This window comes from Malaclemys terrapin, chromosome 8 (genome assembly GCF_027887155.1).
Source record: "Malaclemys terrapin pileata isolate rMalTer1 chromosome 8, rMalTer1.hap1, whole genome shotgun sequence".
NCBI classification, from domain to species: domain Eukaryota; kingdom Metazoa; phylum Chordata; order Testudines; family Emydidae; genus Malaclemys; species Malaclemys terrapin.
Window position 1 is genome coordinate 38,840,202 of NC_071512.1, and position 27,853 is coordinate 38,868,054.

At 55.3% G+C, this 27,853-nt stretch overlaps 1 protein-coding gene across 2 annotated transcripts in view; it reads right to left on the minus strand.

The window, feature by feature from the left end:
- Window positions 1–26,920, minus strand: part of FCHSD1 (FCH and double SH3 domains 1) — a 32,400-nt gene extending 5,480 nt beyond the window's left edge. The window contains exons 1-12 of one of the 2 annotated variants that reach the window (XM_054038197.1): window positions 26,634–26,920; window positions 26,192–26,289; window positions 25,263–25,308; window positions 15,436–15,509; window positions 5,783–5,927; window positions 5,514–5,650; window positions 5,135–5,198; window positions 4,732–4,860; window positions 3,194–3,316; window positions 2,827–2,922; window positions 2,555–2,671; window positions 2,139–2,243 (exon numbers count right to left, since the gene is read on the minus strand). In XM_054038197.1, coding sequence (XP_053894172.1) covers window positions 2,139–2,243; window positions 2,555–2,671; window positions 2,827–2,922; window positions 3,194–3,316; window positions 4,732–4,860; window positions 5,135–5,198; window positions 5,514–5,650; window positions 5,783–5,927; window positions 15,436–15,509; window positions 25,263–25,308; window positions 26,192–26,289; window positions 26,634–26,654 — 1,155 coding nt within the window. In that variant the 5' untranslated portion in view covers window positions 26,655–26,920. Of the gene's footprint in view, window positions 1–2,138; window positions 2,244–2,554; window positions 2,672–2,826; window positions 2,923–3,193; window positions 3,317–4,731; window positions 4,861–5,134; window positions 5,199–5,513; window positions 5,651–5,782; window positions 6,917–15,435; window positions 15,510–25,262; window positions 25,309–26,191; window positions 26,290–26,633 lie in introns of those variants that run through there. The other variant, XM_054038196.1, reaches the window with a different exon arrangement.
- Window positions 26,921–27,853: the final 933 nt, after the last annotated feature.

The following is a 27,853-nucleotide window of genomic DNA, read 5'->3' on the forward strand; positions in this document are numbered from 1 at the left end:
GCAACCCTAATGGGGTGGGGGTGAGGGGGAGGGCTTGAGTCTTGTTCAAGTTGGAATCATGTTTTTATTCAATTCCACTTGTGTCTCCAAGGAATAGCCCTGTCCCTGCTCCTCCCCCTGCTCCTCCAGCCCCCCCCCTCTCCAAACCCCCTTGGATGTATTTTCCAAGAGTTCTGCTCTACGAATAATTTGGGGGGCAGGTCTCTGGCCTGTGCTATACAGGAGGCCAGCCTGGATAATTCCAATGGTCCCACCTGGCCTTGGAATCTATGAGTGCGTGTGAAATACACCCGGATCCTGTTCGACCCAGACTAGATGAAGTATAACAGAATAATAGGGGACTAGGCGTACCAGATTTGCCCTTACACGACCATCGTCGTTCACTGTGGCCAGAGTGGGCTGCACAGAGGGCTAAGAGTCTGCAGAGCATGCAGGTGCTGGCAGTCATTCAGATGCATGCCACATACACAGCAGGAGCTAGCGATGCCGGGCCAGGCTGTTGCTAGTGACACAAGTAGGGCCCTACCAAATTCATAATCCATTTTGGTCAATTTCACGGTCATAGGATTTTAAAAAGAGTAAATTTCATTATTTCAGCTATTTAAATCTGAAATTTCAGAGTGCTGTAATTGTAGGGGTCCTAACCCCAAAAGGAGTTGTGGGGGAGCAGTGGCACTGGAACATTTTAAAAAGTGGGGGTGCTGAAAGCCAGCCCCCCTTACCCCAGTCCACCCCACCCCCCCCCGCCCACCTGAGGCCGGGAGCAAAGCCCCGGGTGCAGGACTGGCCGTCGGAGCCCAAAGTTGCAGCACCCCCTGCACCCCTAGTTCCTGCACCTATGTGGGGGAGTTGCAAGGTTATTGTGGTACTGCTTCCCTTAATTCTGCACTACTGCTGGCAGTGGTGCTGCCTTCAGAGGTGGGCAGCTGGAGAGTGGCGGCTGCTGGCAGGGAGCCCAGCTTTGAAGGCAGAGCCGCCGCCAGCAGCAGCACCTGGTATGGTATTGCAACCCTTACTTCTGTGCTGCTGCCTGCAGTGCTGGGCCCTCAGTCAGCAGCCGCCACTGTCTGGCCACCCAGCTCTGAAGACAACACAGAAGTAAGGGTGGCAATACCGAGACCCCCGTAAAATAACCTTGGGACCCTCTGCAACTCTCTTTTGGGTCAGGACCCCCAATTTGAAAAACACTGGTCTCCCCCATGAAATCTGTATAGTATAGGGTAAAAGCACACACAAGACCAGATTTCACGGTCCATGATGCGTTTTTCATGGGTGTGAATTTGGTAAGGCCCTACACATGAGAGTAAGAAAAAGCCAATTCAGATACTGTGCAATGCTGCATGTGGAGCAGAGACCGGAGGACAGAGCCCAAGGCTGCTCTGTTGGCTTGAGAAGAGCTCACGGCCGGGTAATCCCAGAGCAGCGCGTCTGCTAAGGGGCAGGGGGAAAGCCAGGACCACCCTGCTGATTCTGAGGTCTGGTCCACACTAACCCCCCACTTTGGACTAAGGTACCCAAATTCAGCTACGTTAATAACGTAGCTGAATTCGAAGTACCTTAGTCCGAACTTACCACGGGTCCAGACGCGGCAGGCAGGCTCCCCCGTCGATGCCGCGTACTCCTCTCGCTGAGCTGGAGTACCGGCGTCGACGGCAAGCACTTCCGGGATCGATCCCAGAAGATCGATCGCTTACATCCGAACCAGGAAGTAAGTATAGACGTACCCTGAGCAACACACGTGGCAAGCAGCACATTCTGTCCACGGTGCTTTTGTGCTGCAGCATTATCAACAGCGTTGTCTGTGCATTGTGGGGCCCTGATGCATCTGCCACAGGAGCATGGCGTGTCAGGAACTTGTGTTACCCAGCCTGCCTGCCCCCCCCCTTGTTGCTGGCATTCACTTCCTGCCAGTCCTTCCCACTCCATCTGCAGGGAGGGCTCTGCTGGCACAAATCCTGGCAGAACAGCAGCAGCAGGGCCGGGCGCACCGGCCAGCAACAGGAGCAGCAGCACAGGAGCGGAGGGTGGGTAACTGGTGGACACAGTACAGGTGGTGCATACAGGGTGCACACGGAACAAAACCAGTAGCCAGAGGGACACACAGCCCTACCAACCTGTCCCCCGACTGCCAGACCCACCTCTGCTTTCCGGATGTTCTCGCTCACTTCTTCCATCCTCCTCTCCATGCCGGGCATCTCCGCTTCAGGGGCCTGCTGCCTCCTGGCTTCCATCCTCTGCAGAACCTGCACAAGCCCAGGCCAGACTGAGCCCCACTGCTGCCGGGGGCTGCAGCTCCACTACGACTTCACTGGCCCCAGCCCCCCGCCCCAGACAGAGACCAGAACCACTGGGTTGGGGGCTGCCCTCACCTCCCCCCAAGGAGGCCAGAGACCCCCTGGCCATGCCCCAGGAGAGTAGAGAGGTTGTTTGGGGGCAGGAAGAAGTAGATCCGTCCCCCCCTGGAGGCACAGGACAAGCCTGGCAGTGAGGATGCTCCTTCTGCTTTGGGATGAACCCGGGGCTGGGGCTGAGCTGGGCAGCCCTGGGCACTCACCTGCTTGCCATGAGTCTTTATTTTGTAGTCTCTGGCTGCCCGGGTGGCCCAGCGCCGCGCCTCCTTCTCCAGCCCGCTCTCCCCAGCGCTGCCACTCCTCGCCTCCAGGAGGCACACCTAGGACAGAGTATCACAAGTCACAGTGCACCCTGCCGCCAGCCCTCAGACAGGGCTCTGGTGCACCTCTCCGGCTGCCTGGCGCCACCCTGGGGGAGCTCCGCACAGGGAGTCCCTTGTCCCCAGTGCTGCGCAAGCCCGGCCTCTCGCCTTACGTGGTCGGCGCCCGACGGCTGGAACTGCTGCTCAGGAGTTGGGGTGAAGGCAGTGTTATCCTGCAGGAACAGGAGGAGGCTCTGCTCCCTGCACACCTGTAGGAGCAACAGGGGGAGGGTGAGCAGGGCGGCACACTGGGCCCTGGGAGGGGATTGGGGTAGGGGCAGCCAGGGCCAAGCCACTGCTTGGTCACTAGGAACCCATGACCCATGGCAGTCCACATCCAAGCCAGGTGCAGGGGCACAGGCATGCCTGGGGGATGGCACCATGCCAGGAGGTGGGGGTGTGGGCACAGCCAGCACTACACAAGGTGTGGATATGGGATGGGATTGGCCCCTCCTTGAAAAGCAGGGCAGATCCCATTACCTGTGTGGAGGCCTCCAGGATCCCCCGAAACCGCTCCTGTGTGGCGTGACAGGCCTCTAGTTCTGACTGGCTGACTAGAGTCAGGTGGTCCCGGAGCCGTTCGTACAGGTCACCATCCAGGGTCTGGAAAAGCACAATCAGGCCAGTTACTGGGGGGAGGACAGGGTTGGCAGGACTCCCCAGGAATGCCCTTGTCCACCCCCGGGAGAGAAGAGTCCTCCTCTGAGCTCTGCTGAACTCATCACACAGACCAGAGGAAAACTGGGATGGCTCCTCAAAGGACAAGAGAGCCCCCTACTGCCAGTGGAGAAGGCAGCCAGTGAGTGGCAACAGGATCAGCTGGAGTGAAGTCTGCTCAGGGAAGGGGCAAGCAGGCCAGCTGGAGCTGGGGAGAAACGCGTCAGAGGTGCACGGGGCTTCAGATGGGTTCAGGCTGATCCATGGTTTGCAGCTCCTGAGCCGGCCCCAACGGACATTCTGGAAAGAACTGAAGGGACAGCTGCTTGGCTATCTGGACAGGGCTGCACTCAGGGAACACAGGGCTTCCCCCTAAGCTACTGTCCCAACACAGCATGAGCCTGTGTGGATTTCCCAGCCCTTGGCCTTCCCCAGCAGGAGGCACTGTGGGAAACAGGGCAGGCGTTCTGGCTGTAGGGGGAGTTCCTGGCTACTCCACCCCCAGCCTGACTCACCAGGGCGTGCTGTGGGAAGCAGGGCTGGCTGAGGGGAGCTCACAGTCCCAGCCTCTGCCAGCGAGGCTGCTGTAGTGCTGGGGAATCTCTTTCAGCCCACCTGCAGTCTCGAGCCAAATGACGAACACGTTCCTCCCTGTCCATTGGACACAGAGCTGGGGCTGCCCATTGGCAGAGACCTTGGACTCCTCCCCTCCCAGAATCACAACTGTTTTGCCATGCCTGACATGCAAAAGAGGAGAGGGTGCTGCATCCCCAGCCTGGGAGCAGGTGGGTAAGTGCAACAAACCCTCTGCGCCAAGAACCACCCCCTGATGCTCAAAGGCAGAGCCCAGGGCGCAGCTGCATGGCAGAAAAACCACACACTGCCCCAGACACTGGGGGGCGCAGGCAGATATGTCCTTGCTTCAGGTCTCGGGGGAACCCCAACAGGAGGGAGGGGCCTTCGCCCAGCTCCAGCCCCAGCTGCACAGCAGATGCTTTCCAAAGCAAACCTGGAATCCCAGGGCCTTAAGCCCACCATCACGCAAGGCCTCTGCTCCCAGCTCTGCCACCCTCCTGGGGCGGGGCTAAGAGGCTCCTGCCTCCTTAGTGGCCTACACAGGGAACCTCCACTGGCCCCAGGATGCTGTTGCCCTAGGCAATGTGGCAGAGAGAGGGTCCGGGGCACCCAGCGAGGCAGCAACACAGCTGGGAACAGCCCCAGGATTCATGGTTGTTAGTCTCCCCTCTAGTCACTGGGGTCCACCTCCCGCCCCTAGACTGGCTCCTTAGGGCAGGCAGGAGCATGACTGCCTCAGCTGGAAGAAGGGCTGGCTAGCTGGCTGCAGGGCGAGGCTCTTCTACCTTCATGACGGCAGGCAGCTCGACATGGTAGTAGTGCCCCAGGTGGGCATTGGCAGCTCCCAGGGTCAGCAGGTATTCGTTCCGCGCCACCACCAGCTGCTGCGAGTTCTCGGACAGCTGCACAGAAAACTGCGGGTGGGGGACAGAGCACAGCCTGGGTAATGGGGCAGGGCATGGCCGGCTGCCCAGTGCCCTCTGCGGGGCTTCCCCGATCAGCCCTGGCATCCCCCTCTCCCCATGATCAGCCCCTCCCTCAATGGGCTCTGCCCTCTCCTCATATGGTGTCCCGGGGTCTCCCAGCAGGCCCTGTACTCAAAGCACCGCCCCTCCTACAGGAAGCGCCAGGCTTTCCCCACCGTGCCCGCCAGGCCCCCTCGGCCACAGGCTCTGCAACAACTCTGACCTTGGTGCTGAGCTTCTGCAAACTGGCCTTCGTGTGGAATATGCCATGGTCGCTCTTCCGGAGCCTACAGAAGGGACATGGCCATCAGTGCTCAGGTAGCTTCCCCTTTCCACAGGCCCCTCCAAGACAGGCACACTGGCCCACACCGAGGGAGCCATCCCTGCAGTGGGAGCTCTCTCTAGGCCCCACAGAGCTCCCTGCTCTCATGGGGTGCAGCCAAAGGCAGAAGTGGGTGGTCAGGAGATCCCCTCCCCAGGACACGGTAGGATCATGCACCCTGGGACCCTCTGACCAATGCCCCAGGCACCATGGTGCCCTCTACCAGATGCCCTTACAGGGCCCCCCCGCCCCTACCACAGGGCAAGTGCCGCTCACTCACCGGGCCTCCACATCAGCCGCTTTCTCCTTGGCCACCTCGCTGACCCGCTGCAGATGCATGTAGCGCTTCTTGGCTTTGCCCACTTCCTTCACCGTCTCCAGGAGCTCTGCCTGCACCCTCTGCAGCTGCTCCGTGCTCTGGGGCAGAGAGGGGGTGTGAGCCCCACAGCCAGCCCTCCCGGCACCTGCCCCCTGCTCTGGGAAGCCCCTTTGAAGAGCAGGAGGTTGGGGCCTGTACCACCGTCTCTCCTCCCCCAACCCAGACTGTACCTTCTTGAGCAGGTGCTCCTTGGACAGTCGGGTGGTTTTAGCCACCTCCAGACTCAGGCTGCGGTAATTCTCCGAGGCTGCCACCCGGGCCTGCCCAGCGCACACCGTGCTGTCAATTGCCCCCTTCCAGACGGCAAAGGCACTCCTGCAGGGAACGGACACCGAAGGAAGCCTGGCTGCACCCATGGAGCAGAGCAGCCCCTCTCCCACACACTGGCCCTGTACATGCACCCTGTCTTCCGCCCCCCTGTCTCCGCAGGGGCTGCCCCAACTCCCCCATTGCACCTGGATGTCCAACCTGCTCCAAGGACCCCATGGCTCCCAGAACCTGAATGGAGAGCCCTGGGTGCTGTGCACAGCCTGGCACAGCTGGCTCTTCCCTGGGTTTCTGCCGATGTGCAGTCCCAGATCTATCTCAGGGCCATTATCCAGCCCTACCTCTAGAAGTGGCAAAGCCATTTCCCGAGCTTCTGTCCACCCGCCTGAGTTGCCTGAGCCCCAGCCGCATCCTGCATCAGCCCCGCTAACGACTGGCCATGCTTGCAGGCCTTGGCAGAATCGCTGCTGTCTGGCTGGGTTGGGAAGCCCTGTCCCTCAGGATCTCACACTGCTGCCCAGAAAGTCTGACCCAAAAAACCCCTGTCATTACAGCACGAAGCACCCCCACGTGCTTCTCCACAGCCCCTGCAGAACATGACATGGCCTAATGCTGCACGGCCTATGACAGCTCCCTCCCCAGCTGCCTTTCCCCTCATGTCCTCTCCAGCTCCTGGCTCTCCCCTCCCACTGGCCTCCACTCAGTAGCTTTGGATTTCTCTCTGGCCCTGGACTTTTCTTCTCTCCCCACATGCGCTCCATCAGCAAGGCAGGACATCTCCATCTCTGAAGCACGACCCCTGCCCTCCCATGTGCTAAGACCCTCTCCAAGCCTTCCTCTCCTGTACCTCTTCCTCCTCATCTCCACCCAAGCCCCAGCTCTTCAGACCCGGGCTGCCCTCCTCGCACACGGGAAGAGGTGCAATCCTCAAACTTGGGCTCCCAGCAGGCACCACAATGCAGAGGACAAGAGCCCCCAATTTAAAGCCCTTGGGGGCAGAGGAAGATTACCATTTTGAGGGGCCCTGGGCCAGAGCAAGTGGGGGCCACTCCCCACCCCTTTCACCTGCAGTTCCCCCCCCCCCCGCCGCCTCTCCTCAGCACTCCTGCCGGGGAAATGAGGTTGGGGCACGGGGGCTTGCTGGGGTGCTCCTAATGGGGAGGCCCCTACACCCCAACCCCATTCCCCAACAGGAGCACTGGGTGGGTGGGCAGAGCAGGGCACGGAGGCACCCATCTTTCCAGGGCCCGCCAACTGGCATCAGCTCAACTGGCCCTGTAGCTAATCCACCACTGCTTGGTGGGTTGCTCTAATGAGCCAACAGGTCTTCTCTCCGTTTTCTTTATACTTCAGCCACCATGCGTCTAGGGGTGGCCCCTACATCTCTCCTCTCTGCAACTCCTATTGCCTGTATTGAGTTTTCTGCATCTCTCTACCTCATTGACTCTTGCCCCTCATATCTCCCAGGTGAAAACCTCTCTGCTCTCCACTGCCCCTCTCATATACCAGAAAATAAATAGCTCTGGACAGTGTTTAGTGGGAGCACCTTCCCCCTAGAATACCAGAGCTCTCAAGAACGCCACACGTATGCACACGCACTCCCATATACACACACATGTGTGCCACTGCAGTGCATGGTTAAACTCTGCCGCGTTTCACCCCAGAAGTAGCTAAATTTTCGTGGTGGATAAGGGACTCTCACACAGGTATCACTCGTTCTGTAAATGTATCAGAGGGGTAGCCGTGTTAGTCTGAATCTGTAAAAAGCAACAGAGGGTCCTGTGGCACCTTTAAGACTAACAGAAGTATAGGGAGCATAAGCTTTCGTGGGTAAGAACCTCACTTCTTCTGTTGTACTTAAAGTACTGCACAGGATCTTTTCAGGGGGAATAAGACAAAACGCCACATTTATTAGGAATACATGTATTCATTAACACTGTATTATATGCATATAATATATTACACTTACACTCACACACACACACAAACACACTCTGTCTTGTTGTTACCAATTAGTTGCTCCCCTTAACTTCACTGGCCAGGTGAGTTAGATGGGGGAGGGGGTGGAGCCGGGCTTCTGCCGATCCGGATCAATGCTTCCATGTTGACAAGACGAGACCCGGGGTCCTCTGCAAGACACCTCACTTTTATAGCAGCTTTCCTCTTATGCAAATCTATACCAGATTCAAACTCTGTGTCTGTGTCCATTGGTCCTTTGTGCTGCTTTCTTTTGAGTGTTGTCCCAATACTGCAAAGGGGGTGTTTCCAAAAGAAGGTGCTTGCTTCTAACCCCCGAGGCCATCGGTATGTCTGCTTGTCTTTAATGAGCCCACTTGACACGTTTTATTGTTCTTGGGTCTGGCTCCCAGCCCCGCTCCAACAGTTGAGGCTGTCTGGAGGTGCTGCCTTCCATGCCTTGTTCATCCACACCTCATTCATTCAACAGGGCAATTGATTAAGAGTGGGGTGGAGAGCTCTTGTTCTACTGCTAGCAAAAAGAATTTTTTCTTCTATCTTATTCTATCCTTAGGGGCTATAATATTATACCAAGGGCAATGCAAAGTTTCTAAATGAGGCTTTGATACAAAGTTCCATGAAAACAGAGGTCACACGTGGGTAGACCCACCACAAGGTTATATGAAGAGGCACAATGTAAAGTCATATGAAAATTATCACAGATTTATCTACACTTCAGATGCAAGAAGTGCACTTCTTCTCTTGCATCTGAAGAAGTGAGGTTCTTACCCACGAAAGCTTATGCTCCCTATACTTCTGTTAGTCTTAAAGGTGCCACAGGACCCTCTGTTGCTTTCTGTAAATGTAGTCACCTCTGGGGTGAAACATGGCAAAGTTTAACAATGCACTACAATGCCACACAGCCTGTTTGGGGAATGGGAAGCGAAGAAGAATTCCATTGTGATGCTGGCAGCTTATGCCAGGGTCCTAGGCCTTGCTGAACACTTACAAATCATAGAATCATAGAATCATAGAATATCAGAGTTGGAAGGGACCTCAAGAGGTCATCTAGTCCAACCCCCTGCTCAAAGCAGGACCAATTCCCAGCTAAATCATCCCAGCCAGGGCTTTGTCAAGCCGGGCCTTAAAAACCTCCAAGGAAGGAGACTCCACCACCTCCCTAGGTAACGCATTCCAGTGTTTCACCACCCTCCTAGTGAAATAGTTTTTCCTGATATCCAACCTGGACCTCCCCCACTGCAACTTGAGACCATTGCTCCTTGTTCTGTCATCTGCCACCACTGAGAACAGCCGAGCTCCATCCTCTTTGGAACCCCCCTTCAGGTAGTTGAAGGCTGCTATCAAATCCCCCCTCATTCTTCTCTTCTGGAGACTAAACAATCCCAGTTCTCTCAGCCTCTCCTCATAAGTCATGTGCTCCAGACCCCTAATCATTTTTGTTGCCCTCCGCTGGACTCTTTCCAATTTTTCCACATCCTTCTTGTAGTGTGGGGACCAAAACTGGACACAGTATTCCAGATGAGGCCTCACCAATGTCGAATAAAGGGGAACGATCACGTTCCTCGATCTGCTGGCAATGCCCCTACTTATACAGCCCAAAATGCCGTTAGCCTTCTTGGCAACAAGAGCACACTGTTGACTCATATCCAGCTTCTCGTCCACTGTGACCCCTAGGTCCTTTTCAGCAGAACTGCTACCTAGCCATTCGGTCCCTAGTCTGTAGCAGTGCATGGGATTCTTCCGTCCTAAGTGCAGGACTCTGCACTTGTCCTTGTTGAACCTCATCAGGTTTTTTTCTGCCCAATCCTCTAATTTGTCTAGGTCCCTCTGTATCCGATCCCTACCCTCTAGTGTATCTACCACGCCTCCTAGTTTAGTGTCATCTGCAAACTTGCTGAGAGTGCAGTCCACACCATCCTCCAGATCATTAATAAAGATATTAAACAAAACCGGCCCCAGGACCGACCCTTGGGGCACTCCACTTGAAACCGGCTGCCAACTAGACATGGAGCCATTGATCACTACCCGTTGAGCCCGACGATCTAGCCAGCTTTCTATCCACCTTACAGTCCATTCATCCAGCCCATACTTCTTTAACTTGGTGGCAAGAATACTGTGGGAGACAGTATCAAAAGCTTTGCTAAAGTCAAGAAATAACACATCCACTGCTTTCCCCTCATCCACAGAGCCAGTTATCTCATCATAGAAGGCAATTAGGTTAGTCAGGCACGACTTCCCCTTCGTGAATCCATGCTGACTGTTCCTGATCACTTTCCTCTCCTCTAAATGTTTCATAATTGATTCCTTGAGGACCTGCTCCATGATTTTTCCAGGGACTGAGGTGAGGCTGACTGGCCTGTAGTTCCCCGGATCCTCCTTCTTCCCTTTTTTAAAGATGGGCACTACATTAGCCTTTTTCCAGTCATCTGGGACCTCCCCCGATCGCCATGAGTTTTCAAAAATAATGGCTAATGGCTCTGCAATCTCACCCGCCAACTCCTTTAGCACCCTCGGATGCAGCGCATCCGGCCCCATGGACTTGTGCACGTCCAGTTTTTCTAAATAGTCCCGAACCACTTCTTTCTCCACAGAGGGTTGGTCACCTTCTCCCCATGCTGTACTGCCCAGTGCAGCAATCTGGGAGCTGACCTTGTGCGTGAAGACAGAGGCAAAAAAATCATTGAGTACATTAGCTTTTTCCACATCCTCGGTCACTAGGTTGCCTCCTTCATTCAGTAAGGGGCCCACACTTTCCTTGATTTTCTTCTTGTTGCTAACATACCTGAAGAAACCCTTCTTGTTACTCTTAACATCTCTTGCTAACTGCAACTCCAAGTGTGATTTGGCCTTCCTGATTTCACTCCTGCACGCCTGAGCAATATTTTTATACTCCTCCCTGGTAAATGCATAGCTAGAAACCAGTCTTGCTTCCGTGGATGTTGGCATCATCAAAATAGATGTTAGATGTGAAGTTGATAAGAATATGTTTAGTGTTTTATAAAATGCTTGTAGGATGCTGCATGTATTGTCCTCACTCAGCTATGCCCCAGGTTATAAAGTGATAGCAAGCATCTGCATTGTAAACCTGTAACTGCATAACTCACCACACAGGGAAAAAGCCTTGTGTAATGCAAACGATGGGCTCTAACAAAATGTTAAATGCAAAGGAGCCACTGTATGAGGTCAAGGCTCAAAGACTAAGTGCTTTTCTTCCCCCCATCCCATGAAGAAGGGACCTGCATGGGAACTGTTGCGATCAGCTTGATTTCTGAGGAAAGAAGATATAAAAATGCTTCACGAGGAAAAATTACCATCTCTTTGCTGCTTGAAGTAAACAGTCCCAGGGCCAGAGAGACTATACTGAAGTGAGAGATCCTCCAGGGTTATTCCTGGGTTTGCCCAGAAAAACATTTTGAATGGAGAGATTACTACATCTCTGTCATTTTTAGGAATTATACATGGTAACTCACTTGTGTGCACATTTGCTTGCTTCAACCTGCAAATAACCGATTTCTTTATCTAAAGGTTTATTAACTAGGAAAGTTTATTACAGGATTGGCTACTGGCGTTGTCTTTGGTGTAAGACCTACAGTACCAGTTGATCTGGGGGTAAGTGACTGATCTCTTGGGACTAGAAGCAATCTGAATATTTTGTGATTTTTGGTGTAAGTGACCATTTATCACTAAGTCCACCATGTCTGGGTAGTAACATAGACTAGAGAGTCTGAGGGGACTGTCTGTGACTTCATGGTGAGACTGGTACAGTGATCCAGGAGTTCACAGTTGTTATGGAGTTGGTGAAATCTAATTATAGAACAAACCACCAGCTTGGGGTGTCTGCCCTGTTTCTGACAGTCTGCCTTCAGTTGGCACTCAGTGTAGGCCTCCAGGCAGCATGACACCCCTCTCCAGTTCAAACGGGCAGAAAGACAATTGCCCACTTTCAGTACCAAGAAATTCCAACAGCCAAGGCACAAAGGCTATGTCTGCACCAAGCATTCACAGCTCTCTCCCCAAGGTTCGCCTAGCACTGCTCTAGCTCTGCCTGGGCTAGCAATGGCAGAAGGACCCATGATGGCTATACAAGGGTGAAATGCCTGCAGCCAACTCTACACAACAGCTCCCACCAGGGTAGGGGAACCTGGAACAGCAGGGAAAATGCTGAGGTTCTACTCTAGCAGCATTAGCTAGCAGGTGCCTCCCGCCCCAAGGCCTAGCTACACTGTCCTCCTTCCCCAACATCCCCGTAGATCTACACCCAGATATAGACACCACCCCGTCCACAAGACCTAGCCACACCCCCTCCGGGAGCTACACCATGACAGACACCCCTGCACCCAAGGCATCCCCATGTCCCTCTGCCCTGACACCCCTGGGGATGTACACTCCAAAACAGACACCCCAAGAATCTAGCCTCTCCCCCATGCGCTGTTCCACTGGGATCTAGCCCCCTGCACCCACCCACATGCACTCTCTCTCCTCCTCGCTGATCAGCTGCCATAGCTAGGCCAGTCTCCGCAGCAGGGCTGGGAGTCTATGCTTCGGTGCAGCTGGGATGCAGCACCACCGCTGCTCGAGTGCTGCTCCATCCCCCTGAGAGCCCCCCGGCACAATTCCCTGCTGGCCAAAAATCTGGGACGTTTAAAATGGGGACAAGAGTGAGGCTGCCAAGTCCATGTACAGAACCAGCCAGACTGTCAGTGTTGAGCTCAGGAACCTCCTGCTGGTTCAGCACTTGCACATGCAGGGAGGCACCTGACAAAGACTTCAGGAACCTCACTGCAGGCCCCATTGTTTACATTCTTGGCTTGAATTAGCTCTGATCTCCCCACAGCCAGCTCTCCTGCCCCATTTCTCACAGCGCCCCCTGCTGGGAAAGGCTGGGGCTGGAGTACCTAGGAGCTCCCCACAGCCAGTGCTCCTGCCCCATTCTTCATAGTGCCCTCTGCTGGCAAAGGTGGAGAGCTGTTGTGATAATTGGGCGTACAAATGTAACCTGTTTGTGAACCTAATTGTGGAAAGTGGCTAAAGATTTATGAAATGTTCTGATAACAATGAAGGTTGATGGGAAAAGGTGCAAAAGGGAGACAGGGAAAATGAATTAATCCAAATGAAAAGGCCTCCTGCTATCACTCAAGGATTGTGCTAGGATCAGGCCTGGTGAACAAGAGACGTGTGGGACTGGAAATCAATGGACCAAAATTGGTGTGTTGGCAGGCAATAGGGTTGCCAACTTTCTAATCACACAAACTTGAACACTCTTGTCCCACCCCCTGACCCGTCCCTTCCCTTCCGAGGCCCTCCCCCTGCCCCACCCCTTCTCACTCCATCTCTCACTCTCCCCGACCCTCACTCACTTTTACCAGACTGGGACAGGGGATTAGGGTGCGGGAGGAGGTGAGGGCTCCAGCTGGGGGTGTGGGCTCCAGGGTGGGGCCAGAAATGAGGGGTTCAGGGTGTGGGAGAGGGCTCCAGGCTAGGGCAGTGGGTTGGGATGCAGGAGGGGGTGAGGGCTCTGGCTGGGGGTGTGGGCTCTGGGGTGCAGGAGGGGGCTCTGGGCTAGGGGTTCAGGGTGCAGGCTCTGGGAGGGAGTTTGGGTTCAGAAGGGGGCTAAGGGCTGGGGCAGGGTGTTGGGGGGGGGTGCAGGCTCTGGGAGGGAGTTTAGATGCGGGAGTGGTTCCGACCTGCGGTAGGGGGTTGGGGTGTGCTTACCTCGGGCAGCTTCTGGAAGTGGCCAGCATGACTGGCTCCTAGGCTCAGGGGTGGCCAGGAAGCTCTGCATGCTGCCCCTACTTGCAGGCACCGCCCCTGCAGCTCCCATTGGCCACGGTTCCTGGCCAATGGGAACTGCAGAGCTGACACTCAGGGTGGGGACAGTGCACAGAGACCCCTTGCTTCCCCTGTGCCTAGGAGCTGGACATGCCAGTTGCTTCTGGGAGCTGCGCAGAGCCAGGGCAGGCAGGGAGCCTGCCTTAGCCCTGCTGCGCTGCTGACTGGACTTTGGCCTATTAAAATCTCCTGGATCACCTTTAATAGTCATCGGGAGATTGAGTACGATTCCGGGAGATTCCCGGCCAATCCGGTAAGGTTGGCAACCCTAACTGGCAATTAGACCTAATTGGTGATCAATATACTGAGAGGATGGACTAGTCCACCATCACTGCTTCTTGTGTTCTCAGAAAGAAACTTCTGGGGTTGGGGGGAGTAGGGGGAAAGCTGGCTGAGAAAAGGGAAAAGAGTGAGCTTTGCCATCATGGTTGCTACCCCAACCTTCTTAGTCCTAACCCTGAGAGCTGTCATATGGAGATATACCTATCTCCTAGAACTGGAAGGGACCCCAAGGGGTCATTGAGTCCAGCCCCCTGCCTTCACTAGCAGGACCAAGTACTGACTTTGCCCCAGATCTCTAAGTGGCCCCCTCAAGGATTGAGCTCACAACCCTGGGTTTAGCAGGCCAATGCTAAAACCACTGAGTTATCCCTTCCCCCCAGAACAGACCAGAGAGTGGACCCACATGGCATCACTGCCTCCACTGGCTCTGGCTGAATCCCAACCACCACCTAGGATGGGCGACTGCTTCTCCCCCATCCATGTGTCCTTTTTCTTCCCTACCTTATTTCTACTCTTTCCCCCTTCCCCTTTTTCCTTCTTTCTAATAGGAGTCTGGCTTAACCGGACAAGACTGTATATTTTGCAACATTTCTATGAGCCTGGCATCAAAGAGGCAGCTCAAAGCAATGTCCTAAACAGCCTGATACTGATATTTGTTTGCCAGGTCTCAGGGCAGCAGTTTTGTTCCAGCAGCGAGGCTGCGAGTGAAAGTCAACACCAGAGCCAGAAGCTGTATTTTCTGCCCTCGCTGTTCTCGTCTCTCCCCTTCGGTGTGTGTTTGGCTTGTTTTGTTTTCTAGAAAACAGGATCAGGCTTTAACAACAGCTCCACTAACGTCTCTTTTCCCCCGAAAGGCCAGTTATTACCATCTCTGATACCATCTAAGAGACTCCAGCAAGGGGCTTTTCCTTCTAAAGACTCTCCAGCTAAGGGGAAGGGACCCAGGGATGTGGTTACACTGACAGCCTGACTTAATACTTCACACTTCAAACGCTTGAACTGTTTTTCCTCTTTTGCTGGATCTTCAATAACAGGCTCTTTAAAGGGGTGTTGCCACTGTAAGATGCAGACTGGGGTCTCTGGGTAGCAAACCCAGACCCTTGTTTAACCCTGTTTAGTGCTGGACAGTGAGTGGGTCATGTTAACAACTCTGACTCTTCGGGCTCATATATTCCACCTAAGTTAACAGAACAGAGCTCCCCCGACAGCCAGCTCTGCTGTCCTGCTCCCTACAGCGCCCCCTTCTGGGGAAGGCTGGGACTGGAGTGACTCTGAGCTCCCTAGAGCTGGTGCTCCTATGCTGTTCTTTATAGAGCCTCCTGCTGGCAAGTCCAGGACTAACATAGCAGAGAGCTGCCCCTGGCTGGAGCTCCCTCACAGCCCCAGACACTGACTGCAGGGCAGGCCAGGCCAGGCCAGCACAAAGAGCGTGTGGCTAGCAGGCTCAGGCCTCAGCAAGCTGTCCCACCTGGAGTCGTTGGTCTCGCTTCGGCCCCGCTGCCAGTCTCTCTTCAGGAACTGACTCGCCAGCCTCTGCAGCGCCTGCAAACAAACCCTAGATCAGTCACTGCTGCGTCTTCTCTCCCGGCCCCACCTGGGGCTCCCAGCCAATGAGGGGAGGGGGCTTCTCCCCGACAGGGCTCGCACCAGGGCACCAAGCTCCTCTGCCTGCTATTTTGTTCCCAGCAATGCCCCACTCAGAGAACAAAACCATGGCTGTTCCTATGCACACTGCACAGGTCCCAGCAACGCCCCCAGGGCACACTTCCCACACTAGGACAGTCAGAAGAGCTGGGGAATGAGCACGGCACTGACCAGGGCTGTGCAGTCATTCAGCCAGGTACAGAGTCAAGTTCATTGTCTCTAACCATGATCCCTCCCCCCCCGCCCTCCACCGCCTCCCTCTGGGAGAGGCCAGCAATGGAGCAGCGAGGAGCCGGCACTAATGCACCTCTCCTTCCAAAGTTTGGCCACTGCTCTCTGCCAGGGACTTTGCCCCTTTGGGTCTTTTGCTGCCTGCGACAACAATGAGATGGGAGTGAGAAATGGAAGGGCAGTGCAAGCGAGGGGACAGAATGAGTGGGGCAGGAGGCCAGCAACAGAACGAGGCAGCTGGAGAGCGAGAGAACAATTACAGGGAAACCCTGGTCTGCGAGGGAGGCAGAAAACGAGGCAGCTGAGCGGAGCTGGGGCGATGGAGTCACAAACCAAGAACAGGCCTACGCTCAGAAGGCTTCACCAGGGTGGTTATACCACTGTCCTACACTGGCAACGTGCTCCTCATGCGGATGCAGCTCAGCCTGGCAAACTGCATTTGGATTAGCCCAGCTTAATCCAGCCCCGTCAGTGAAATAAGCCACTCTGGCAAAGATGCAGTCTGCTGGTATGACGAGGATTTGTGTTATCATCACAGTGCAGGTCTGGCCGGCATCACTCGGGCTATACAAATCCCGCTGACCAACACGGCTAGGCCGGTGAAGTCTGTCATAGAGACGGGCCAACGACACAATCAGCTGCGTCCTTGAGGCAGGATTGGGTGGGGGCAGGGAGGGGCACCAGCCACCGAGACGAGGAAGCCAACGGAGGGCAAGAGGCCAGCAATGACCCTGCTTCCAGCACAGAGAAGTATGTGAGCAGCTGGCACAGGCTCCTGAGGGGGATCAGGGTCTGGCACAGCCCCCTCCAGCCCAGGGTCTGTGGCCCGACTGCACAGCCGCCTTACACATTGTGAGCACCTCTCAGAGAAAGCAGGTAGCTCTGCTGCAGGGGCACATCTCCCTCCTGAGCATCACGCAGAAACACAGGCCTGCTCGAGGCAGAGAGCTTGGCAAACTCTGCTGAGGCTGTGGCATCATTACACAATTGGTTGGCGAGACAATGCCCACCCCCGCCTGATGCAGCAGGCGCAGGGCTGTCCACGCAGGGGCGTTGCACTGGTTTAAACCCAGGACATGAAATTCTTGTGTGGATGCTCTTATTCTGGTTTAAACCAGCCTTTTGTCTGTTTTGGTTCACTTGAGTGGGGACAGGTTCAGGCTACATGGAAATGAGCCGCTTGGGAAGAGAAATTGTCCACGGCGGGGTCTGCACCACTTTAACGACACCACTTTCACAATCAGTTCAAATGAATCCAGGGCATCCTTCCTGTGTGGTCACAGCCCAAAGAACACGGACGTCATGCAAGTGACACTTGTAGCTACCAGGAGGCCTGCATGTCACCTCCAGGAGAGGCCCCGTTCTCCCAGTGAGCTCGAGAGCACAGAGCCCTGGGGAGGAGGTGGGAGTGGAAGAACCCAGCTCTGGCTGACGCTGGTCACACAGTCTCTTTGGCTAAGGGGACTAACTCGGTGAGCCCCAGTGCCCACAGCGTCCCAGATCTTAGACGTTAGAACATGCTGGCTCAGCTGGCAGAGTCAGCAGCTCTCAGGGAGCCTCCTAGCAACAGGGACGCTATAGAGCTGCTGCCAGGGGACCGCAGCGAGATGTCAGCCTGGACAATAAGCCTCTGAATAACGTGTTCTGGAAATGGAACGGTCCTGCTGCTCCTGGGCCTGCTCACCCACCACGGGGGGAAACAAGCACCAGGATTAAAGCTAATAACAAACAGTGGCAGTTTTCGGGAGTGAGAGCAGGTAGAGATAAAGGAGCAAGGTCAGAGCCCTCTGGGCAAGCTGGAGAGCCAGCAGCGTGCCAGAGTTTAAGGCTATGAAACAGCTCGACCAGTCAGCCAATTCACTTGCACCTTCCAAAATATTCTCCTTCAACCCCAGACTAAACCCAAGACGTGTCAGAGCTAGAGGAGGGTCTAGGGGGTTTCAGGAGTGACAGCGAGTTCCCTTCTCTGCCCCATCTCTCAAACTCGGCTGAGAGTCGTGATCAGCTTGTAGCATGGGAAAAGGTGCCCAGTCAGGCTGCCCCAGGGGCCAGTTCAGAAGATTGTGTAGCAGCCTGGCAAATGGGGGCTTGCTGACAACACAGAATGATCTATTCTATGGTAATCCAGGCTGAGAGATTCAACCTAGGAAATGGGACATGGCAGCAGATGGAATCAACACAGACGGGTGGAACGCAACACACAGTGGGGCCACATCAAGTACTCACACACTGCAGGGCGGGGAGTTAGCAGTAATCTCTCGAGCTAGGCCTAGAATCAACGTGGGCAGTGATGACGTCTGCTCAGCGCCCAGCAGCAGCCAGGAGAGAGAAGAAGAAGTTAGGTCGGAGCAGGGGCAGGCTGGAAATAATACAGGAAGGATGTCGTGTGCACAGAAGACACCTCTGCGCTTGCTCGCCTACCCACCTCACCAGAGGAGCGGGCCAGACAAGGAGACAGGTGGACGGAGCAGCCGCGAGAGGAAGCAACACAGATCAGGGCCCTTTCACTTTGGAGAGGAGAAAAGAAAGAGGCACAGACAGGACCCAGCCCACAGTCACAGGGGCACGCAGCCCCCGCTCTAGGGTGCCCCCACCACCCCATCCCCTGTCACAGGGGAACGCAGCCGTCCTTTTAGGGGTATTCCCCACACCTCCCCATCACAGGGGCATGGAGCCCCCCTCTCAGGGGTGTCCCCAGCACCGTATGCCCTGTCACAGGGGTACGCAGCCCCCCTCTTGGGGTTGTGCCCAGCACCTCCTGCCCTGTCACAGGGGCACACAGCCCCCTCTCGGGTGTCCCCAGCATCTCCTTCCCTGTCACAGGGGCACACAGCCCCCCTCTCGGGAGTGTCCCCAGCACCCTATGCCCTGTCACAGGGGTACACAGCCCCCCTCTCAGGGGTGTCCCTTAGTCTCAATTCCCTGGAAGGAGCCCGCATGTGCGTCTCTCTCAGGGTGTTCCCAGGTGCCCATCTCAGCTTTGCTCGCTGCGCTCACCCACTTGGGGATACTGTCTCGGCTCCTGGCCAGCAGTGCCAGCAGCACACAGAGGGCCTCCCACTCTCTGCTTAGCCACCACTCCCTCCACCTGCCCTTCTCCACTTCCTCTTGAGTGAAGGCAATTTGAACAGGGCCTGGCAGCAATCCTACCCTCCCTCATGCGGGCATGCCCCATATCCTCATGGTGTCACCATTAGGAGTCCCAGCTTCCTTGTTAGTTAGCTCCTCCTCAGAGCAGCCACGTGTCTAACCTCATAGGCATCTCACAGCCCCACCACAGAGCCAACAGGGCCAGAGCCTGCACCAGCCCCGGTAGCAGGGCTGCCACTTGCTGGTGGGTCACACTTCTTGTCTTTCTTCCACTCACGGCACAGTCCTCAGCCACCCACGTAGTCACCTCTGCGCTCTTTCAGGACAGCTTACCCTCAAGCCCCTCTGGGAAGTCTGGCCCACCAAGGGCACTGAGCACTCGGGAACCCTGACCTTTAACACCACAGGCTGACCCAGTACTCCTCCCCTCATTCCTTCATGCCTGTCGGCTGCTTCCTGCACTCCTCCTGTCTCCATGAATCCTTCTCTTGCCGAGTCTATCGCACTCTCTCTATTACCCCCAGCTCTTTGGGTCACTCATTCTCTTTCCACCCTTTCAAACCCTCTCCTGGTGCCTTCAAGTCTCTTCCCTTCCTCCCCTTGCAGACTCAGCATTTAGTTCTCCCTTGGGGGCTGCAGTTCCGGTGGGCTGGTGTTATTTATTGCCCTTTGTAGCAGAAGCTCTGTACCAAGAAAACACAACGTAATACTGGATAACGAACACTCCTGAGAAGGCCAGTTAGAGGCTTTCATTGCCCAAGGACCAGGTGGCACATGAAGTAAAAAGGCTAATGTTCTGAATGAATCAAGGGAAAGGCTTCTCTGCAAACCTACGGAACTCACTGCAGCAGGACATTTGAGGCAAACCACTTAAGAAGAACCTGTCACTTAAAAGAGCAGCACACACCATGGCCCTAGCAAGGAGAACAGGGAAAGTGGGCCCCATTACCAAGTCCTTGAAAGTTTCTAGCCATTCCATATCCACTCTCTGCAAGATGGAGATTGGGCTGGAACTTTACAAAAGGATTCTCCAGCGTCAGGGCACAAGGTGAAGCTCAGCCAGGCTCAGAGAGGAATTTGCTTCCAAGGGGTAACAATGTGGACACAACACATAGCGTGATGGGCATTTCACATTTTACATCAGACCAGTGACCTGCTTAGAAATTACAGTGCCTCTGATTCTATTGCAGGTGAGAGGGAGCAGGGCTGTCCTTAGCCATAGGCAGAACAGGCAGCCGCTTAGGGCACCATGCTACCTGGGGGCACCGCTCTGCCCGGAGCCCCGGACAGAGGAGAAGCAGTGGAGCATGTAAGAGCAGGGCTGCTGGGTCCTAGAGAGAGCCGAATGCAGCACAGTCTGAGGGAGGGGATTGGTTGCTGGGGTCTCTGGGAAGGGTACGGGTATGGGTGGGGGAAGGAAATCACCTGTGAGTGTGACTTTCCCCCAGTGTGACGTGAGGCAGTCTCGGCGGCTCTGGCACCAGTATCCTTTGTTGTCCCCCATAACGTCCATTTAGGGTGACCAGATGTCCCGATTTTATAGGGACAGTCCTGATATTTGGGGCTTTGTCTTATATAGGTGCCTATTACCCCCCATCCCCGTCCCGATTTTTCACATTTGCTGTCCGGTCACCCTATGTCCATTCTTCTCCCGCCCCCCAAGGAGCACCCCTCTCTCTCTTTCCCCCCTCCCCTCCAGCAGGGCTGGGTTGGGTGAGGTGCTGGGGGGCGGGGGAAGGAATGAAAGTGAAAGTAACTCACTTCCTCGGCAGCCAGCCAGGATTGGAATGGTCACACATGGCTGGGCTGGGGATAGGGTGACCAGATAGCATGTGCGAAAAATCAGGACAGGGGTTGGGATAGGGTGAGCAGATATCCCACTTTTATAGGGACAGTCCCAATTTTGGGGTCTTTTTCTTATATAGGCTCCTATTACCCCCCCACCCCGTCCTGATTTTTCACACTTGCTGTTTGGTCACCCTAGGTAGGAGTAATTGGTGCCTATATAAGACAAAGCCCCACATATCAGGACTGGCCCTATAAAATCAGGACATCTGGTCACCCTAGCTGGGGAGCGCGTCTCTCCCCTGGGCTGGCAGCAATCCATCTCATCCGGGGGGAGCTGCACAAGGCAGGATGAGCTGCTGTGGCTCCATGGGTGCCCCATCCCTGAGATCAGATGCTGGGCTAACTTCACCATGGTCCATTGGGCTGGCAATGGTGCCCATTGGCATGTGATTGAACCTGAGGGTTTTCTGCTGCTGTTGCTACTATGCAGCCCAAGAGGTGGATTTTGGGGTCCTGCAGTTTTCCACCTATCTCCTCCTCTACTGCAGCTGTTGGACCAGCAGGCTGGGGGGTGAGCCAAGCATGAAAGCAGTATTGTGTTGCCATTTAGATTGTCATTTAACAACTTTGTTTACCAAAAATGCTTGCTAACAATCCTGAATTCAATTTCAATATTTAAAAAAAAAAAATCAATCTCTTAGCCAAAACCAGAAAATTAAGTTGTTGACAATTATTTGTGACAAGTTTGGTTTGGGGCAGGGAGTGGGCCAGTTTTCATCAGAGAAACAAAAAATGTTGACTGACTTTCCTCTAGCCTGTTACTGCTAAATAGAGCCTCCAACAACTGGAATATGCTCATCTCCTTACTAGTGTATAGAGCAGGGGTCGGCAACCTACGGCACACGTGCCAAAGGTGGCACACGAGCTGATTTTTGATGGCACACGGCAGCGGGCTGAGCGGCTCAGCCCACTGCCGCTCTGGGGTTCCGGCTGCTGCCCCATTGCCAGCCGGGGTCCCAGCCGCCAGCCCCACTCAGCGCCTGCTGCTGGCCTGGGGACCCCCAAGGAACGCCAGGCTGTCAGCGGGCTGAGCAAGCCAGCGGCTGAGACCCCGGCTGAGCCACTCAACCCACTGCTGGCCTGGGGTTCCATTCACTCAGCCGGACTGAGCGGGGCCAATGGCGGGCTGAGCGGGGCCGGTAGGGGGCTGAGCGGGGCCAGCGGCTGGGACCCCGACTGGCAACGGACTGAGCCACTCAACCCCCTGCCGGCCCTGCTCAGTCCGCCACCGGCCCGCTCAGCCCACTGCCGGCTGAGTGAATGGAATCCCAGACCGGCAGTGGGCTGAGCAGGGCCAGCGGCTGGACCCCAGACCGGCAGTGGGCTGAGCGGGGCTGGTGGCTGGAACCCCAGACTGGCAGTGGGCTGAGCGGGGCTGGTGGCTGGAACCCCAGACTGGCAGTGGGCTGAGCGGGGCTGGTGGCTGGAACCCCAGACTGGCAGTGGGCTGAGCGGGGCTGGTGGCTGGAACCCCAGACTGGCAGTGGGCTGAGCGGGGCTGGTGGCTGGAACCCCAGACAAGGATCCCAGGCAAGGATCACACTAAATTGATAAGATCTGCATTTTAATTTTATTTTAAATGAAGCTTCTTAAATATTTTAAAAACCTTATTTACTTTAAATACAGCAATAGTTTATTTATATAATATAGACATAGAGAGAGACCTTCTACAAACGTTAAAATGTATTACTGGCATGGGAAACCTTAAATTACAGTGAACTTGGCACACCACTTCTGAAAGGTTGCCGACCCCTGGTATAGAGTGACCATATGTTGTACTAAGATTCTCTTGCTTTTTTTCCCAGTGAGTCAGTATAGCTTTTGCCAGCCCAGAGGTTGGGCAGCCAATGTCTTATGTTTTCATGTTTTGTCCAACTTTCATAAAGTAAATACATGGTTAAAATGAGTTTAAAAGGCCAGGGACACTTCCTTGTGAAGAATCTGTGCAGCAGATCATGCTAAAGCTGTGAAAATGTCAGTTTCTGATGGAACTTTAGAGGCAGTGATTTATCATGTATTTCTGGCAGTGCCCAAAATGTGCTGCTATTGCTAATGTCTTTCCAAACAAAAATAAGGCACAATAGGACTTCTGAAACATTTCTGTGCTACCTTAATCTAGATGAGATGATTCTGTGCTGACTTCATTTTGGTCACTTTGTGCTTTACCTAGGAGTAAAACTAGGGTTATATTTTCCCACTGCTTGGAAACCCAGCTTATTAAACTTCATAATGCCATTGATCTATTTACAGTAGAAGGTTGATATAGAGTTGTAACTAACATTAAGACTGATGCCCACTATACATTTAAAACTAAAAAGTGGCTTTGTAAAAATGACATGGGTTTCCAACTCTACTGTGTCTCAGTCAGGGCAGAGTGCCTTGTGAGGTGTCTTCACACTAGCTCAAGGTCATAGTGCAAGAACCTAGAGAGCCTCCTGGTGATAGTTTTGATTTAAATGGACTTGGACTGAACGAAGAATTGAGTACACTGTCACCAATGTTGCCACATGCAAAATCGGTGACGGACATTGTACAGTTTATTCATACCACCAAACTTGTTGACATGTATCCTAATGTGTACATTGCCACTCGTATTCTACCGACAATTCCTGTAACGGTAGCATCAGGAGAACGGAGTTTCTCAAAACTAAAGCTCATTAAAAACTATCTCCGCTCTACAATGAGTCAGGAACACTTGACTGGTCTTGCTATTCTTGCAATCGAACAAGACATCACTTTGTCTTTGTCATACAATGACGTTATTACTGATTTTGCAGCCAAAAAAGCCAGAAAAGGTTTCAATACCTCTTCATATAAATTTCCAATAAAATGTTGACAAATTAAAAAAATTATATTATTTGCATAATTCTGTCAAATCAGAATTTTTTCTATAGCGCTACTTCTTTAGTGCTAGTCCATCAGCATTACAGTGTGCTTAATTAAGTTAAACTGGGTTTAATAATGTGCATGTGGCAAGTTTTCCAATACTGTAAGCTTATGTTTGTGTTGCTAAGAGCAAGTCAGGCATAGGGGCACCAGTTTAATAATCCCGCCTAGGGCACCATAAATCCTAAGGACGGCCCTGGGAGGGAGCTATCAGGGTGGGGGAAATCGGGAGGAGGCAATCCAGAGTAACGGGGATGGGGAGCCAGCGCGGGGGAGCTGTGAGAGTGCAGGAGGCAGAAGGGTTTTGCTGAACGAACACAGACTCCTCCTTGGGCCCACTTCTACAAACACTCAGTCCCAGTCACGACCTGGCTGGCTCCAATGTGGCCGTGTGGGCAAATTACTGCAGGATCAGGCCCTCTCTAGATATTTCGATTGCACCCACCGCCATGGTCTCTCTCTAGCGTCGGAAGAAAACAGCCCAGCAGAAGGGACCGGATGCCCCTGCCTAGGGGTGGGTGCAGAGTCATTTATCCTAGATGCGTTCTCATGTGTGACCTATGCCCGAGGAGAAGCCATGTGGGAGCAGAAGGAGAGGAGGGGCAGCAACACCCACTGCTGGTGGGACTCACCAGAGCCATGAGGGTTAAACATGCATCCCCATCCCCCTCTGGCAGTCTCCCACACAGCACTGCAGGCAGCAGGACGGAGAGAGCAGAAGTGTGCCGTGTCAGCCTGGCAGAGATGCTCCCCCCTGACCAGGTGCTGAGCAGCCCTGCTCCATGTGGCTGTTATGCCCAGGGCTCTACACATCACCCAGATGGTCTCCCCAATGACAGCTCCGTGCTGGTGCCAGCTGATACCAGAGGAGGCATCGCTGGTGGGCAAGGTAGCGATGGAACCCAGAGGCTGCATGGCCCCAGCTCGGGTACCGCCGGCAAAGGAGGGCTGACTCACAGCCTGTCCAGCGGAGGAATGGCAAGAGCTCCCTGCTCAGCTACACCATGTCCAATGCCAATAGACCCTTTTGGACTCTAGTGGAAGGGTCCAAGCCTGCAGAGTTCCAGGGGGATGGAGGGACCCAGCACCAAGCCTGGCTTTCCCCAAACTTCAGCCCAAGGAATAGATGTATGACATGTGACCTGAACTCTGACCTCCAGCTAACAGACCTGACTCGTCCCTGGGCTTCGGGCCTCCCTCGCATGCATTCTGATGGCTCCACGGCACCCATGTGCCCAAATAACCAAAGCTTGGGGAACAAGACAATGACAGCTGCACATCTTGTCCTTCACCAGACCCGCCCAAGCAGCTCCGGGGTTCATTCCACAGCTCGGAAGAACACTGGCTTCGAATGGGTGGAACAGGTCAGCCCTATTCCTCCCGCTTGGCATGACGTTACTGTGAGCTCTGAGCTATGACGAACAGACCATGACTAAGGCTGGTTGCCAAACTGTTTTGACTTCTTGCCCTAATTGCCTTTGAGTCACCCCTGCCATGGCCTGTGATTAGCCCCTTGGGATTCAGATTACATACACTGGTACCGGAATGCGCTCAGTGATGTCTCTGAACAGAGGCAGAGACGTGGCCCCTCCTTACCTGCCCATACTCCCGCTCGATGGCAGATCTCTGCTTGCTGTAGGACCTGCAGGGAGAGCACGTGGTGGTAAGTGGCAGCATGCACATGGCCCAGGACATGCCCAGAGCCCCTCATCCTGCTTCGTTGCAGCTCCCCATGCACCCTGCATGGCCCCCGGGACACCACACCCATGTGTCCTGGGGACTGACTGCATCGGAGCTGGTAAAAGGGCATGGAGCCTTTCACCTCCACAGCGCCCATCCCAACACACTCCAGGTGATAACCCAATGGAAGCTGTTCCCACGTGAGGGCCGCTCAATGGCCCACAGGTGGAACAAGTGACTGAGTCCCAGATCAGTCCCTGGTCAGTACAGGTCCTCATCATGTAAAGCACCATCACAACCAGCACCAGCCAGCACAGGCACCAAACGAATGGGCCCACCTCGGGGTGGCACAGGGGGAGGGGGGACGAATGGGCCCCGCAGATGACACACCGTGTCGGGGCAGAGGAAGCGTATTGCCACTGCCTACACCTTATAGGGCCGAGGGTTCTGTCTCCAGCCTTGGCAGTCAGTGATCTCTTAGTAGCTGCTAAATACATTTTAAATTATCGTCGCTTTAACATATCCCCACTACTGCTGTCCCCCGTCCTGCATTCCCATTGGTCTCTTCCGGCACCATCACCAGGAGCTGCTGGTGAACAGCACAGGCTGCCCAGAGGTTTCCTGCTTCGCAGCTTTGTCTCCTTCCCCTACTGTGAAGAAGGAAGCTCCACCTAGCTCATTGCCCAAACGAGGGATGTCCCGGGGGGAGGGGTACAGCCTGACTGAGTTTGCAGGTCTCAGCCAGAAGGATCAGCCTAGGGGCCTGACAGCGAGGCACAAGGTGCAGGACAGCCACAGCCACTCTCTGCTAGTCCCTGATCAAGGACAGCTTTGGCCTCTGGTACCTGATGTCCTCCAACAGCTCGGTCTCCCGCTGCTGCTTACTCTGCAGGCTAGACAGCTGCTCTATGAAGCGCACTTTCACCTCCTGGGTCAATTTCACCTGCCAAGGAAGGAGTTCTTAGGTCAGGGCCCGGACTTGTGCTCTGCACCCCGGGCCTCACACGCTCTGCACCACGAGCGGCCCCCGCGATCAGCTCGCCGCTGTCCACACCACAGACCGCTACCCGCGCCCGTGGCCTGACTTGCAGACCCCGCTAAGCAGGAACCCAGGAATAGCCTAGAAAAGCAGGAGCCGAGGAGAGCCGAGAGGGGACAGGACAGGGTGCTGCAGGGGAGGGCCAAGCGCGGCCACTGCCCACCACCTGGACCCACAGCCCGCCCCGGACAGTGCCGGTCTGGGCACCGGGCTCCTCCACCCCGCTCCCCAGCCGCGTCCTGACCCACCTTACGGGGAGGCGGCTGCATCGTCCCGAATCCGCTGCGCCGCGTCCTGCCGCGGCCAGGTTGGGGGGGGAGCCCGGAACTGCCGGGGTCCGCCCCCGCCTGCCGGCTCCGCCCCGGCCGGGCCCGGGCTCCTCCCAGCCGCCGGGCGCAGCTCAACGGGCACAGCCAGCGCCTCTGGCCCGTGGCGCAGAGAGGGCAGTGATCCCAGGCGGGGACTGGGCACTGACCGGCAGGGAGGGAGCGCCGCCGAGCTTGGCACAGAGGGAGCCCTGGGCACAGACCGGCAGGGAGGGGGTCCTGGGCTGGGCACAGAGGGAGCCCTGGGCACAGATCAGCAGGGAGGGGCACTGGGCTGGGCACAGACTGTCAGGGAGGGGTACTGGGCACAGACCAGCAGGGTGGGGGCACTGGGCTGGCCACAGACTGGCGGGGGGTGCTGGGCTGGGCACAGAGGGAGCCCTAGGCACAGACCTGCAGGGAGGGGGCGCTGGGCTGGGCACAGAGGGAGCCCTGGGCACGGACTGGCAGGGAGGAGGCCCTGGGCTGGGCACAGAGGGAACCCTGGGTACAGACTGGCAGGGAGGGGCACTGGGCACAGACTGGCAGGGAGGGGCACTGGGCACAGACCGGCAGGGAGGGGGTGCTGGGCACAGAGGGAGCCCTGGGCACAGACCAGCAGAGAGACCTTGCAGCCAGCCTTGCCCTGGACTTACCGCCACCTGGTGCTTCCTGTGGGAGCCCAGTCCTGCCTCAGCCTGGCAGAACCCATCTTTTCTCTCTCCATCTCATCCAGCTGGATCCCCCACACCAAGGGCTCTTGGGACCAGCTGGTGGGACAGGCCTCTGCATGGTTGGGAGAGATCTCATCTGGAAAATGTACAGTAGGGGCCCCCAGCAACCCTTCCCTCCCCATCAAAGCTAGTTTGGCTACAACATCTGTTTGCCTGGAGCTAGAGCTCTGCCCCAGGTATACCCCTCACCCTGCCCTGGCCCAGAGGTGGGAACAGTGTGGGACTCACACATACCTGAGTCCTGCGGGAGCTGGGCCTTTGGGGTAACTGGCTCTGGCTCTCTTCTGATGCCTGTGATACTCCATAGGAAAGTGAGGGTTGGCACATTTGTGCCAATGCAGTTACGGGGGAGGGGCAGCATGACCAACACAGAGGACATCCCTCCAATTGCGGGGTGGGTAAGCGCTGCAGCCTCAGCTCGTGGTGTGG